Genomic DNA, 15209 nt, shown 5'->3' with positions numbered 1-15209 from the left:
GGATGAACTCTGAAAGACTGCTCCATGCTTCTGAAAAGCAGCTTCTACAGTTGGAAGAAAACGGTCCTTCAGCAGTGACTTTAGGCTGAGATATGAGCTGGTTGAGTCTCACTGATGACAATGATTAAAGAAGGAGAAGTTGCCCACAGGTACCAACACACACAGAGTATAATCCAGCCATAGAACACCACAGTGCACGTCTCAGCCCATTTCCACGCCCCTCCACTCACCTCCTCCCCTCTCCCTCCCTCTGTGTTGAATTAAGTCCATTATTCCAGCCTGCTCTCCCTCCGAGCATGTCGCCTCTGCTCAGCTGCTGTGAAAACTCTGTGTGTGTGAACTCTTTGCGTGTGCGTGCTAAGAGGAGTTTTGTGTGTTTTCCTGAGTGGAGCTGAAGTGCAGCCGCTGATCAGTGGATCTGACTGCAGACGGAGAACACTCTGTTTTAACCTCCCAGCTGCTTTCTGGACCAGACTGGGACTCTACCGCTGCTCTTTCTGCCCTCCAGGCACCGTTCCCACCTCCGGAATTACAGGTTTAGGTGTTTTTTTCCACCGATATCTTTAAAAAAAGACATTTTACAGGATATTCTACCTGCTTCAAACCACTTTCTGGACTCTCAAACTTTTACACCTGATCCTGGAAACTGTCTCAGTGAACATGCTAAAGCTTGAGAATGGGTGTTTTGGAGGCAGATAAAAGGAGCTCAGAGAGAGTCTGTGGATGAGTCTGGACTGAGTTTAACCAGGAAGGTTTGTCCGTTCTGCGTCTTCTGCGCTGCGATGGAAAAACGCTGAGAAGTTGAGTGAAACAGAAGCGTAACAATGGAAACCGTCAGCGGTGTCAGACGCTCGCCGGGCTCAGGTGGATGCTGATCCAGACCTGGAATGTTCTAAACTCTTGTGGAATTTGGTTCCCCTGGAAACGGACAGACAGGTGAGTTCATGTGGACCGCGGTCCCGTCAGGAGGATTTAGGATCAGAGTGTTTTCATCTCTGATTTCAGAAGAAGTTTGAGTTCGTGTCATTCCTGATCATTTAGAGCCGTGGTGTAGAATCATCTTCACTCCTGATCTTCTGTACTTTCCCTGCAGCACTAAAGACCAAAAGATCTTTTATTTTTTTAAAAAGTCACACTGCTGACATGTAGGCTCCTCTTAGAACTGGGTTGTGCTGGGCTCTGTTGTTTCATTTAGGAGTGAGTTGTCTGGCCTCAGAGAGCAGTTTGGATCAGATCCAGTCAGGAGACCAGAGGCGGCTCTGCGAGGTCCCGACTTACTGCTGCTTCTGGGCTTTAACAGCCAAATGGCTGGCTACCAGCGACCAGCGGGCTGCCCTCGCCTTAGTGGCTCCTTCATTGTCTCTTATTTCAGGGTTTCTTGTAGCGCACAAGAGGTTTGAGCTGCATGACCGCAGAAAGGCAACTTTCCAACAGCAACTGCAGATATTTCTTCCCTGTAATACATCAGGTTATCCGCAGCATCGCCTCGTCCAGCCTGACTGCAGACGGAGCTGATAAAAGCCTGAGCAGACATCCATCATGGTGACTGAGACATGTCAGACTGCTCAGGCTCTGCAGACCACACGTGATTTATTCGCTTCAGCCGGCGATATTTCTTTGGACCATTGAAGTTTCTGAATAGTGAGAATCTTGTAGCCAAACCGAACCGATGCTAGCCACCGGTTTGCGTGCTGGGAAACTTTCCACCATGGTTCTGGGCCAAATGGCTCGGTACCAGGAACCAGCAGAGCGCTTTGGCCTCGGCGGCTCCTCATTCACCGGGCCTCTTCAGAACAAGCGGGTCTCTGCCTCGGAGCTTCACGCTTTTTCTTTCTCACTTTGTTTCAGAGTAAATCCCTTAAAGACTGCTAGTCACTTTGGCTTATAGCGGCTTCTGTGTGTGTGTGTGTGTGTGTGTGTGTGTGTGTGTGTGTGTGTGTGTGTGTGTGTGTGTGTGTGTGTGTGTGTGTGTGTGTGTGTGTGTGTGTGTGTGTGTGTGTGTGTGTACTTGTTTCTGCTATACCGGTGGGGACTTTGACCTGACTATTTGCTATAAAGGTGGGGACTTGTCTTACGGTGGGGACCTAAAATGAGGTCCCCACGGGTGGCAACACCGTTTTCTTGGCCATATTGTTGTTAATAAAAAATGTAAAAGTGCAAAAACGTTTGTTTAGGGTTAGGCATTGATTTGGTGATGGTTAAGGTTAGGGTTAGGGTAAGGGTTAGGAGTTAGATATGAATGGGAGTCAATGGTAAGTCCCCACCGGTATAGAAAAACAAGTGTGTGTGTGTGTGTGTGTGTGTGTGTGTGTGTGTGTGTGTGTGTGTGTGTGTGTGTGTTCTTGTACTTGCTACATGGTGAGTACCATTTTCTGCATTTAACTATCAAAGTGAGGACATTTTTACAAAGTGAGGACATTTTGGCCGGTCCTCACTTTGAAACAGCCATGTTTGAGGGTGAAGACTTGTTTTTAGAGAACAGGTATGAATTGAGGTTTGGTTAGGGTTAGGGTAAGGATTAGGGTTAGGCGATCAGTTGTGACGGTTAAGGTTAGGATAAGGCTCTAGGAAATGCATTACGCCTATGGATGTCCTCACTAAGATAGAAGTACAAACATGTGTGTGTGTGTCTGTGTTAATGTACTTTCTGTGTTGCCTCAAGACTGAAAATAAGTCTTCTTAGCAGCATTACACGCTGGATACAGAGGCTGCTTTTAAAACTTTTCTTCTCCACTTTCATATGACTGAGCTTTGAACTTTTCTGGTTTTTTTTCTGCTTGTTTCAGCTCAATTTTTAATTTAAATTTCTTTCTCTTATTAAACTAGTTATTGATTGATTGAAGTCACACGTTTTACATCTCCAGATAGATATATTTCCTAAATTCTGCATGTTTTCTCCTGCATCATCTGCAGAATAAAATGACCAAAATATGAGATAGAACTACCACAAATTGATATAAAATGAGCAAAATATGACTCAAAACCACCACAAATATGTAAAAAAAATGACCAAAATGTTAGTTAAATCTACCACAATAAAAGACCAAATTTTGGTCGAGACTTTCTCCTTTCATGCTTCTGTTTTTCTGGAAATAAAACAATTATATGCACATGTCAGGGCTTTTTTTTTGCTTTTATCTGAGCTGAATCAAAACACAACGAGGCTTTTAAAGGCTGGATTGCACTGGGATGTGGTGGGAAAGCAGTAAGACTGGACGTCCAGCCTTTTCCATGCTCGCTGCTCCTCCACCATGAGGTGTTTGTGAAGATTCAGCCTCTGGATTCTTCACCATCCTACGCTCAACACCACCAACAATCTGGCCGTTGTTTCCAACCGTGATCCCAAAAACCAAGTCTAAGCCCTGAGATAAACGTTAACCATCAGATCCAATCAGCATCAGACTTTGCTTTCTGAAGTGCTTCCTATAATGAGCACTTTATATCGATACTGCTCAGATTTATGGGAATTTATGGACTTGATTTAAACGGCAGTAAACTACCAGCATGGAAACAACAGGTGGCATGAGACTTGTGCTTTTGATTTAAATGCGTTTCAGATGTGTGCTGTTAGCTTCCAAATGACACAGTTCAGTAAGAATGGGATCATTTAACCCTTTATTGCGTAGCTGCATGGCTCCAAACCTGAAGTTTTACAGCATTTGTAGTGGATGTTTCTGTCTCTGCTTCCTCATTCTCAGTGTCCATCCTAGTTATCCTACATCTCCTTTCTTTTGCTGTCTCTTTATCATTAAAGTTCTGTTTTTAACGTGCACCACAGTCAGTCAGTCAGTCAAGTGCATCCAACAGAATCGGTGACATGAATAAAGTTCTTCCTCCAGCTCCCTCTGTCCAGTATTGCAGTCAAAGGTTCTTTGCTTTCCAGACCAGTGTCGTCTTCTAGCACCTTCCAGCTCTTCTGATAGCATCAGGTTTCCATAGCAACGACCAGCTGCTTCGTTGTGTCTCAGCACACGTCCATCCAGGGCTGGTCTACGTTCCCTAATGATGGTTGACCAGCGTGGATGTGGACTATATAGTGACATGATGGTGAGGTGTGATTTCCCAGCCCGATCTCACGAGGATTCGTGAAACTGTCACGTAAGTTTTAGTTTCGGTTTCGTGCGCACCAACACGATTTCGTCATGTTTTTCGTGCCGCTCACCACAAAATGCGCACCAATGTATTTTAAACGGCGGACTTTTCGTGCCACTCAGAACGTATTTCAAAAGAATGTGTATATTATATTTTTAATGTAAAACCGTGGCGAATCCAACGCTATATTTTGCATGACATCGTCCCTAAACATAACCCTAACCATAACCCTAACCATAACCTAACCATAACCTAACCATAAGCCGGTGGTACACTTACCAATTTGCATAGGAATTTCAAGAATGTCCGGCGGACAGCGGCCGCAAACGCGATCACACAAGCAGTATACGCCGATGGACAGCTTAGATCGTCATGAATCCGCCGGTATAAACCACTTTCAGATGTGATTACCACAGCGAAAAACATTTCGTGGTGAGCGGCACGAAAAACATGACGAAATCGTGTTGGTGCGCACGAAACCGAAACTAAAACTTACGTGACAGTTTCACGAATCCCCGTGAGACCGGGTTTGGATTTCCAGGAGATATTTTGTACCATCCGTAGCATTCTGGTAGAAGTTCCATCAACTCTTTTTCTGAGAGTCTTTCGTTAGTGACCGGGAGTCAGATCCATAGAGCCAGATGGATTCTACTGATGCCTTTTCGTTGTTGTTTTTATAGGAGATACCCATATTTTGGCAGAGTTTAATGCTCCCAACTTTACCAGTTTCTGTTTCTTTATCATGTGCTGTGCTGGTGGAGCCTCCAAGATCTAGAAAATCAGCATTTTTTTTCAATTTCAGACCCATCTAGTGCTGAATGTGTTTCCTCAGAGGTTGGATTAAGGTGTATGAACTTGGTCTGTCCAGCATTCAGGAAGAGTCCAATCTGTCTTGTTTCTTGCTCTACCCAATGCAGAAGGTCTTATGCTTCATTGAGAGGGTTGTCCAGGAGGGTGATGCCATCTGTGAGTTCTGGGGCACTTCTTCAGGGTGTCTTCTACAACGCTTTAGGGTCAGACCATCAGAGGGCAGATTGCATTCGTCAGTGCAGCATAGTCTAAGCAGATGATGAAGAGGAAAGGGGCTAGAGGGTCTCCGTGAAGAACTCTGGTGTCTATAGAGAAGAGATCTGTGTTGCCCTCAGGAGTCTGAACTACCAGAAATGTTGACATTAAATAACTTTTATTGCTTCAACAATAGGAGGAGGGATTCCATGTCAGGAGAATTTGGAACATTTTGTTTCTGTCAGTTGAGTCAAAAGCCTTCTTGAAATCAATGGAAACCAGTATTGCTTCTTTCTTGTGGTTTAATACCTCCTCAACAATTCTTCTGAGAGCTAGGATGTGAGCAGTAGTTCAGTGAGATTGCCTAAATTCATTTTGACCCAGGCGGAGTAGATCGTCAGCGACTGGTCTAGTTCTGTTGAGGATCATCTGATTCTAGATCTTTACAGCAGTCTGGGTGAGGCTCATACCCCTGGAGCTGTCATATATTATAAATAGAAACATTCACCAAACATACCATAATATACAGCACAGAGATGTGAAGTCTCTTTAAACAATAAAAAAACCCTCATATTCCCAGTTCACTCAGCCTCCCACCCTCCTCCTGCCCTCTCAATCAAACTGGTGCAAAAGCCACCAGTTACCTGCTGTTTCACTCTATAAAACTCCTCACCCTCTCCCTCCTCCTCATCCATTCTTCCTTTTCATCCGTCCATCCCTCCAGCCTTTCATTTCTCCATCACGGGGAGGCTTAGACTCGTTGGTCAGACGCCAGGGAAACTCTTTTCTCTCCCCGTGGGCGAAACAATCGTCTCCTTTCTCTTCTCCATCACCTCTCGCCTCGCTTGTTTTCTTCTCCTCCATGCCTCCCTCCCTCTCTCCATTCTCCTTTTTCTTTTCTTTTCCTGTCCGTGGGACTGTATGGAACGTCTATATCTTGTTCTTTCATTCACTGAATCCGCTCAGACTCTCTCTGCCTCCAGATTTCCAATAACCTCCTTTCTCCTCTGATTCATGCAGATTTTCATTCTGCTTCACGGATCTTTTAACTTTCTCCACATCTTTTACTTTTCTTTTCCACACTTCTTTTGCCTATTCCTTATTTATTTCTCTGCCTTCTCCTCTTCTCTCTCCATCCTATCCCACATCATCAGTCTACTAATAACTTCCCTTCTTGTCTGTGGCACCTCATTTCACCTTTTTGGTTCCTTTTTCCACTCAGGTGTCCATCCTGTCCCTTCTTGTCCTCGAATCATGTCCAGTTCTGTCCTCCTTAGTAGGGACAGACCGATTATCAGCTTTGTGGCAGATGTTTGTCAGTTTTATTGACTTATTATTGATAAATTAAATGCTCTACTTCAGATCTGATGCAGTCATTTCTCCATCTATTATCACTCTGTGGTCTCACACAAACGTCTCTCTGGCAACAAAAGCTGAACACAAACCAAGACATCAGCTAAGGATATGCTAACGGCTAGTGGCTAAGTCTGGAAAGCTGTCCATAAAGCAATAAAGCAAAGAAACAAAAAAGAATGTGGAAAACAATAACAAATAATGCTTTAAGATATGGACTTTAGTGGGCAATAAAAGTGATAGAACTGTGCCAAGATTAGGGAAATAGAGAAGAACAGAAGATGCAGGAGACAAACGGATCAATCTGATTAAAATGAATCACTCCTGTTTCTATGTTACATATTCAGTTACACACAGCCTTAATGATGAAGAAGTCTAGTTATGAATGGCAGGTTCTCTGCTGTCACGCTGTTAAAACATTAGATTTCATGTACACTACTGTTAAAGTTCAGGGTCATCAACGTTGTCCTACAGGATTCAGTACTTGTCCAAAATGACTAAAACATCTCCAAACTGTCTCAGAAATGGTCTAAAACCGCTCCAAAATCATAGTTTGTCCCAAATAACTCGACATTTGTGTAAAATGATTAAAAACTCGTCCAAAAATACTCAGTTTGCCCAAAATGACAAAAACTAATCAAAACTCACAAGAAAACAGGCAAAAAATGTCCAATCTGATTCTAAACTCCATGTTTTCCATTAAACTCCCACTTTTATCCATGTGCTAACATAACTACAAGGGTTTTCTAATCATCAATGAGCCTTTCAGCACCATTAGCTAACACAATGTAGCATTAGAACACAGGAGTGATGGTTGCTGGAAATGTTCCTCTGTACCCCTATGGAGATATTCCATTAAAAATCAGCTGTTTACAGCTACAATAGTCATTTACCACATTAACTATGTCTACACTGGATTTATCATTCATTTAATGGTATCTTCACTGGAAAAACTGCTTTTCTTTCAAAAATAAGAATACTTAGTGACCCCAAACTTTTGAACGGTAATATACATTGGTTCCAAATCTTCGCTGATCACCCATAATCAGCCCTCTTAAACCCATATCAGTCCTTCCATCTTCCATCACCTTCTATCTTCAGACCTCTTAGTGTCCGTCACTCTTCTCATTCTATCCGGTGCTAGCGAGGCATCAAGTCGATCCTCTGATACCCGTTGGTTCATTAGTGCTTCCAGTACTGTCGCGCTGCACTCTAACCTCACTCTAAAGGCCTTCTCACCCCGGAGGCCGGCCCTCTTTGTCTGCTCGTCTCTATTTAGGCTGGTTTTTGACAGGACAGCTTCACCCCCACCTCTCTGGCTCACTGTGTCTTTATTTTTAATCCACTCCCTCTTGGCATGCTGCTGCTCCATGTCTATTGAAGCTGAACTGAATGCGAGTGTCAGCGGCCCGGTGGCTTTTCTTTTTCTTTTTTTATTAAGATGCATTATGGAACATGCGAGGAGTTTGCGTGTTTGCAGCTGTGGGTGAAGGAGTTTGCAGATGAGGACATAAAGCTGCTGCACCCATGCATGGAGCAGCGACGGCCTCTTTTAGCTCTCAGTAGCAGATTTAGACACTCAGACCGAAGAACAATGAGGCCGCTGGTTCCTTTTATAGCAGCCGACAGGAGTGAGGCTACACCGCTGTCCCTGTCACTCCCAGGAAGTGTACGACTATGTGTGTTTGTGTGGTGGAGCTGCAGAGCACCGATGTCCTTCTGCTTTAAAATACTGCAGAATGAGTCTAGAACCAGCCCAAAACTGGTCTAGAACCAGCCCAAAACTAGTCTATAACCAGCCCACAACTAGTCTATAACCAGCCCACAACTAGTACATAACCAGCCCAAAACTAATTTAAAACTGGACAGAAGCTAGTAAGTAACCAGCACACAACTAGTCTATAACCAGCCCACAACTAGTCTATAACCAGCCCAATACTAGTCTATAACCAGCCCAATACTAGTCTATAACCAGCCCAATACTAGTCTATAACCAGCCCAATACTAGTCCATAACCAGCCCAATACTAGTCCATAACCAGCACACAACTAGTCTATAACAAGCCCAAAATTAGTCTAGAACCAGCCCACAACTAGTCTATAACAAGCCCACAACTGGTCTAGAACCAGCACACAACTAGTCTATAACCAGCCCACAAATGGTCTAGAACCAGCCCACAACTAGTTTAAAACCAGCCCAAAACTAGTCTAGAACCAGCCCAAAACTAGTCTATAACCAGCCCAAAACTAGTTTATAACCAGCCCACAAATGGTCTAGAACCAGCCCACAACTAATTTAAAACCAGCCCACAACTAGTCTAGAACCAGCACACAACTAGTCTAGAACCAGCCCACAACTAGTCTAGAACCAGCCCAAAGCTAGTCTAGAAGCAGCCCACAACTAGTCTATAACCAGCCCAAAACTAGACCATAACCAGCATATAACTAGTCTAAAACCAGCTCAAAACTAGTCTATAACCAGCCCACAACTAGTCTATAACCAGCCCACAACTAGTCTAGATCCAGCCCACAGCTAGTCTAGAACCAGCCCACAACTAATTTAAAACCAGCCCACAACTAGTCTAGAACCAGCACACAACTAGTCTAGAACCAGCCCAAAGCAAGTCTAGAAGCAGCCCACAACTAGTCTAGAACCAGCCCAAAACTAGACCATAACCAGCATATAACTAGTCTATAACCAGCCCACAACTAGTCTATAACCAGCCCACAACTAGTCTAGAACCAGCCCACAACTAGTCTAGAACCAGCCCACAACTAGTCTAGAACCTGCCCACAACTAGTCTAGAACCTGCCCAAAACTAGACCATAACAGCACATAACTAGTCTAAAACCAGCTCAAAACTAGTCTAGAACCAGCCCACAACTAGTCTAGAACTAGCCCACAACTTGTCTAGAACCAGCCCAAAGCTAGTCTAGAGCCAGCCCAAAGCTAGTCTAGAACAGCACACAACTAGTCTAGAACCAGCCCAAAGCTAGTCGAAAACCAGCCCAAAACTAGACCATAACCAGCATATAACTAGTCTAGATCCAGCTCAAAACTAGTCTATAACCAGCCCACAACTAGTCTATAACCAGCCCACAACTAGTCTAGAACCAGCCCACAACTAGTCTAGAACCTGCCCAAAACTAGACCATAACAGCACATAACTAGTCTAAAACCAGCCCACAACTAGTCTATAACCAGCCCACAACTAGTCTAGAACCAGCCCACAACGAGTCTAGAACCAGCCCAAAGCTAGTCTAGAGCCAGCCCAAAGCTAGTCTAGAACAGCACACAACTAGTCTAGAACCAGCCCAAAGCTAGTCTAGAACCAGCCCAAAGCTAGTCTAAAACCAGCCCACAACTAGTCTATAACCAGCCCACAACTAGTCTATAACCAGCCCACAACTAGTCTAGAACCAGCCCAAAACTAGTCTAGAACCAGCTCAAAACTAGTCTAGAACCAGCCCACAACTAGTCTAAAACTAGACAGAAGCTAGTCAGTAACCAGCCCACAGCTAGTCTAGAACTAGACAGAGACCGGTCTAATATCCTGCAGAACCTCTGATTCTGTTTCACTTTCTCGTTCACATTACCGCTTTTCTGTCAGTTTTCAGGGAGAATGTTCAGCTGTAAAACCTCGGACCTCCTGGGATGGTGAAGCAGCAGCAGGTTGTGTTCTGGTCGAGGCTCGTATGTGCAGCTTTTGTGCGTTCACAGATGTGTGTGCGTGTCCATACTGCGGGTTTGTGGGAGTTTATGTTCCTGTTGTGTTGTGGCCTGGGAGCTGTGAGCTTATGAGAGCTCTCCTGTCTCTACGCTTCAATAGCTCCATTATTCATAAAACTCTGTGCCAACAGCCGAGACAGGCTGTGTGTGTGTGTGTGTGTGTGTGTGTGTGTGTGTGTGTGTGTGTGTGTGTGTGTGTGTGTGTGTGTGTGTGTGTGTGTGTGTGTGTGTGTGTGTGTGTGTGTGTGTGTGTGTGTTTTCAGCTTTCGCTTTAAGCAGACATTCAGACAATAATATAACGTTGCACCAGTTCAAAGCAAGTTTCTTTTTTTTTTAAATAATTTTTTCCATAACAAAAACTTTGGTATCAATTAATGCATTTCTTCTAAAACTGAAGCCAGCAGTCAAGGAGAGACAACGAGGGATCAGGTGAAAAGCAGACTCCTAATACGAGTTATGAATCATAACCAGGTTATTCCATATTTATCCTCCAGCCTTCGTACTGTATACTTCATTTTTTCTAATTTCAATAATACTGTAACATCACCTCTCTAATCTAGTGGATAAATGTAGGAGCAATAGCAGAGGCACTGATGCATGAGCGTTTGCATTTCTGTGGAGACAGGACACCCCAAACTCATCCCTAACTATTCCTAAAGGAGCTGAGAAAGGGTCACGTGATTGAAAGATTAAAGACTAAAAATAATTCAAAGACGGACATGACCAAAACATACGTCCCAAGGAGACAGGGTATACGGACATCTAGGACAGTTTGGTGTAACATCTGAGTAGAATTTGGATAATCTGTCATCTATGGACTGTTTTAAATTGGACCGAGCCATGCCTGAGACAAAGCGAGGAGATGTGGAATGTTGGATGGATTTTTTAGGTGTCTTCTGGTAGAATTTCTCCCATGTCTTCATTCCCAGGCTGTGCAGTTTAGAGCAAGTTTTGACGGATTTATTTCGTTTTAAAGAGGACCAGGATGACGATCGGGTTCGTGTTAGAGTCTGAAAACCACCACAAAGTCGACCTCAACTGAAGAAATCCACGCAAATCTGTGAAACCTCCTCCTCTGTTGGTGCATCAGTTTGTAGTAAATAATCTGAACCAGACGTTAGAACACACAGAACCGAGTCCTGCTGACTGCTGTCACACTCACAATGGATGTCCCCCACAGAAAACCCCAAATTAAACAGGTTCAGACTACTGTTCAGAATCCATCTATGGGCCTCCTTAAGCATCTGAGCCTCCTTATTAAAAGCTCCACATAAAGAGAGATACTGTTACTGAGCGTCTGACAGAAAAACCTGTCTGTGGTACGGAGCGTTATTAAAAAAAGCCGATTTCAATGCCAAGACACAGAGGGTAAGAGATGAAGGCCAGAGATAGACGGTGATTGCTGTGAGGGGGAGACGAAGTAAAGACTGAAAACTGAAAAAAAAAAAAGAGGGAAAAGCCGACTGTCTGCTCAGTTACTGAGTGCCAACTGTGAGCTGCAATATAATAAAGGAGACTGTTTTCAGTGAAAGACTTTATTGTTCTGGCTGACCGCAGAGTCCAAAGTACTGACAGAGAGGTGTGTGTCCGTGCACGCTTTCACAGCACAGCGCTCGTATACATGTCGGCTTACAAACCGCTGACCTGGTTCCTGCTTCGGCTCACTTACTGGGGACTTCACTGACACAATAACTCCAAAAACTTCAGAGATTTTATGGTTTTAAAAGCATGCAGCCAGATTATAGACGCCACGAGTAAACAAGGTTAGAAAGAGATGAACAAATTAGGATTTGAATGTAAATGCATGTTACTTTCATTTTCATCCCATCAGGTTTTTACAGATTTGGTTGAGATTTGCTGGAGACTTGAACTTTAGCTTTCAGCTGTTTTCAGCAGATTGAGTTAAATATTCACATGTGTCTAAAGAACTGCTGGGGTTTGGGGGGCAGACCAGGCTGAAGACCTTTAAGATTCTAAAAAACTTAATCATGTCAGTAACTTTTCTCATTTTTGTCATTTTCAGTTTCAGTGATCATTTTTTGATGCCAACACTGAAAAAAATGGAGGCTCTACGTACTATAAACGTTTAACAACTGGTATCTTACATCCTAAGAAAGAGGTTTCACTGTTTAGAGAAGAAGCTGACGGGTTTGTAAGGCAGACTGTAAACCAGGTTATAAAGAGATGCTTTAAGTCACTTCTGATGTCACGTCCACTGCTGTGTAACTCAATACTGATAGGACAATGTCATCAGAAAAGCCAACAGTGTTTGGTCTTGTGTGGCTGGACTCGCTCATTCATTCATCCGTCCACGTCACCGTCGGCTCATTAGTCACTCAGCGAGAGCAGAGATCTCATTTGGTGACAACGTCTGCCAGTGTGGAGGAAAGAAGTGAGAGCTGGCAGACATAGAGACACTGTGCTGGGCTCCATCTCAGTCAGTGTGTGTGTTAGTGTGTGTGTTTTGGATGCTGCTGTAATGTGAGGAGATTATAGTGTTGTTGCCATAATGGAGGCTGGCATTAACACAGCCTGGCAGGGGCATCAATCTAACTGGGACTAAATATACCTCAGACGCCAGGGTTGCTTTTCTGTGCTGCACAGGGGCATCCCTGGCACGAGCACGTGTTTGCAAGCGCTGCACATTTTCTAAAATCCTTTTCCCCTTTTCTGTCTATTTTTAGGTGTCCGTGTGCGACGTTTTTTGGATGTGAGAGGTGAACTTGGTCGTCCTTCAGCGGAGCAGGATAAAGATCATTACTGGAGCCTTAGAGGAAGACCAGACATGAACCAGAAGCTCTGATAGAAATATATAAAGCATACGTGAATAAACTGCTCAACAACACCAGCGTGGGGCATTAATAAACACTTAAAGGTCCCTTCACGGACCTGATTTCTGAACTGAAGGAGCTTCCTGTGAGCGTGCCACGATGATGACCATGATGATGATGATGGTGGCCATGATGGTCACCTGCAGCTCTCTCTTCCTGCTGGGTTTGGCTGCTGCTCATGCCTCCTCCAGCACCGTGACCAGAACCTCCTCCTCTTCCTCTTCATCCTCCTCCTCTTCCTCCACCTCCTCATCCTCCTCCTCACCACGCATGAAGCTTTCATACAAAGGTAAGAGGAAAAGCACTGAAGCAGAAAGTTTGTGCAAAAGTCTGGGGTCATCCAGACAGTTTCCTGTTCTCCACTTCCACTTTTATCCATGTGCTAACATAACTGAACAAGGGTTTTCTAACCATCAATGAGCCTTTCAGCACCATTAGCTAACACAATGTAGCATTAGAACACAGGAGTGATGGTTGCTGGAAATGTTCCTCTGTACCCCTATGGAGATATTCCATTAAAAATCAGACGTTTACAGCTACAATAGTCATTTACCACATTAACTATGTCTACACTGGATTTATCATTCATTAAACGTGATCTTCATTGAAAAATCTGCTTTTCTTTCAACAATAAGGACATTTCTAAGTGACTCCAAACCTTTGAACGGTAGTATATGTCCAAGATGATAGAAACTTGTCTAAAACAACTTAAAATTGTCCAGAGTAACTTAAAACCCCTCTAGGTTTCCTCTAAGATGATCTCAAATGACACCACTAAAAAGAAAAAATCTAAATGACTAAAACTTGTCCAGAATCAGTCAAAAAGTTTCCAAAATGTCCAAAATAACTTCAATCCTGTCCAGGTTTCCTCTAATGTGGCTAAAATGACTTGCTCAGAATGAGTCAGAATTGCCCAAAATGATTCAATAATTGTCCAAAATAACTTCAAACTGGTTCAGATTACCTTGAAACAGGCCCTAACTGACTTTGAAATGGTCCAAAATGGCTTCAAATTTGTCCACAATGACTCACCATTTGTCTAAAATGATAACTGGATTGAAACATCTCAAAAATGCTCCAAAAGAACTTAAAACCTGTCCAGGTTGTCTAAAATGACGCCAATGTTGTCCAAAAGGATCCAGTACTTGTCCAAAATGACTAAAAGATCTCCAAACTGTCTCATAAATGCTCTAAAATGGCTCCAAATTCATCCACAATGACTCAGTTTGTCCGAAATAACTCAAAACTTGTGTAAATTGATTAAAAACACATCCAAAATGACAAACACCGATCAATACTGACCAGAAAACAGGAAAAAAAAAGTCCAATCTGACTCTAAACTGGTCAAAAGTACCTTGAAATTTCCCTAAACTGCTTCACAATACACGACCATTCAACAGTCTGGGGTCATCCAGACAATTCCATGCTGTTTTGCTGCTTTCCTTTCAGAAATAATCACATTTCTAAGTGAGCCAGACTGCTGAGCGGTGGTGTATACATCCTGGTATAATGTGGAGGACTCTCGTTCAAACACACTTTCTCTGTTTGCTGTAATCTCCGTCCATATCCTCTGCAGGATAAATGAACAGTAGCCAGCTGCAGTTTGTGGTTTCTGTGATTCGCAGCCACACAAACACAAACAAATGCACACACGCAGCCGCACGGTTTTGTGTTTCATCTGGAGCGTTGTGTGTCAGAAGACGGCAGCCCGGTGCCCAACACGACCACATAAACCAGGATGTGTTCCATCACTGGAAGCTGCCAATTACAGGCGAGCATCCCACCGAGGACGGAGGCTGAAGGCCGAGATAGGAGCTCTGTAATTTACACTGAAGGTAACACGCAGGAAAGACGGGAGAATGTTTGAGTTTATCTGACGCATGAAGGACAGAAAAAGCCTCTTTCATGTCAGAAATAACTTCTGATTTTATTTAGTCGTTAAATAAGCTGCGTGCCGCCGTGGCTGTCTGTTCCTAATTTAACGGTTTCTTTTGTGATTAGCTGCATGTGGCTCTGAGATAGTTTAAGTCCTGAAGGGATTGTTTCTGTTACCTAAACAGTAACGCCCAGCAGATGACCGTAAATCAGTTACGTAAGCAGACATATTTCACTTGTTTTCTGTCAAACATTAAATGTGACAAAAACAAGAAATCTGCTTTGAGTAAACAGAAAAAAGTGAGAAAATGCCTCCATTTTTCC

The 15209-nt window shown here is 43.6% G+C and overlaps 1 protein-coding gene across 1 annotated transcript in view; it reads left to right on the top strand.

Annotated features, from left to right (window-relative positions):
• The first annotated feature begins 268 nt into the window (after positions 1-268).
• sema3b (sema domain, immunoglobulin domain (Ig), short basic domain, secreted, (semaphorin) 3B) overlaps positions 269-15209 on the top strand; it is a 50766-nt gene continuing 35825 nt past the window's right edge. Inside the window, 2 exon segments of the mRNA XM_022209018.2 lie at positions 269-936; positions 12864-13299. Of these exon segments, the coding sequence (XP_022064710.2) occupies positions 13110-13299 (190 nt within the window). The 5' untranslated portion in view covers positions 269-936; positions 12864-13109.

This window comes from Acanthochromis polyacanthus, chromosome 6, assembly GCF_021347895.1.
Source record: "Acanthochromis polyacanthus isolate Apoly-LR-REF ecotype Palm Island chromosome 6, KAUST_Apoly_ChrSc, whole genome shotgun sequence".
In the NCBI taxonomy this organism is placed as follows: domain Eukaryota; kingdom Metazoa; phylum Chordata; class Actinopteri; family Pomacentridae; genus Acanthochromis; species Acanthochromis polyacanthus.
The sequence above is the reverse complement of the archived record's forward strand: the minus strand, read 5'-3'. Positions and strand labels throughout refer to the sequence as shown.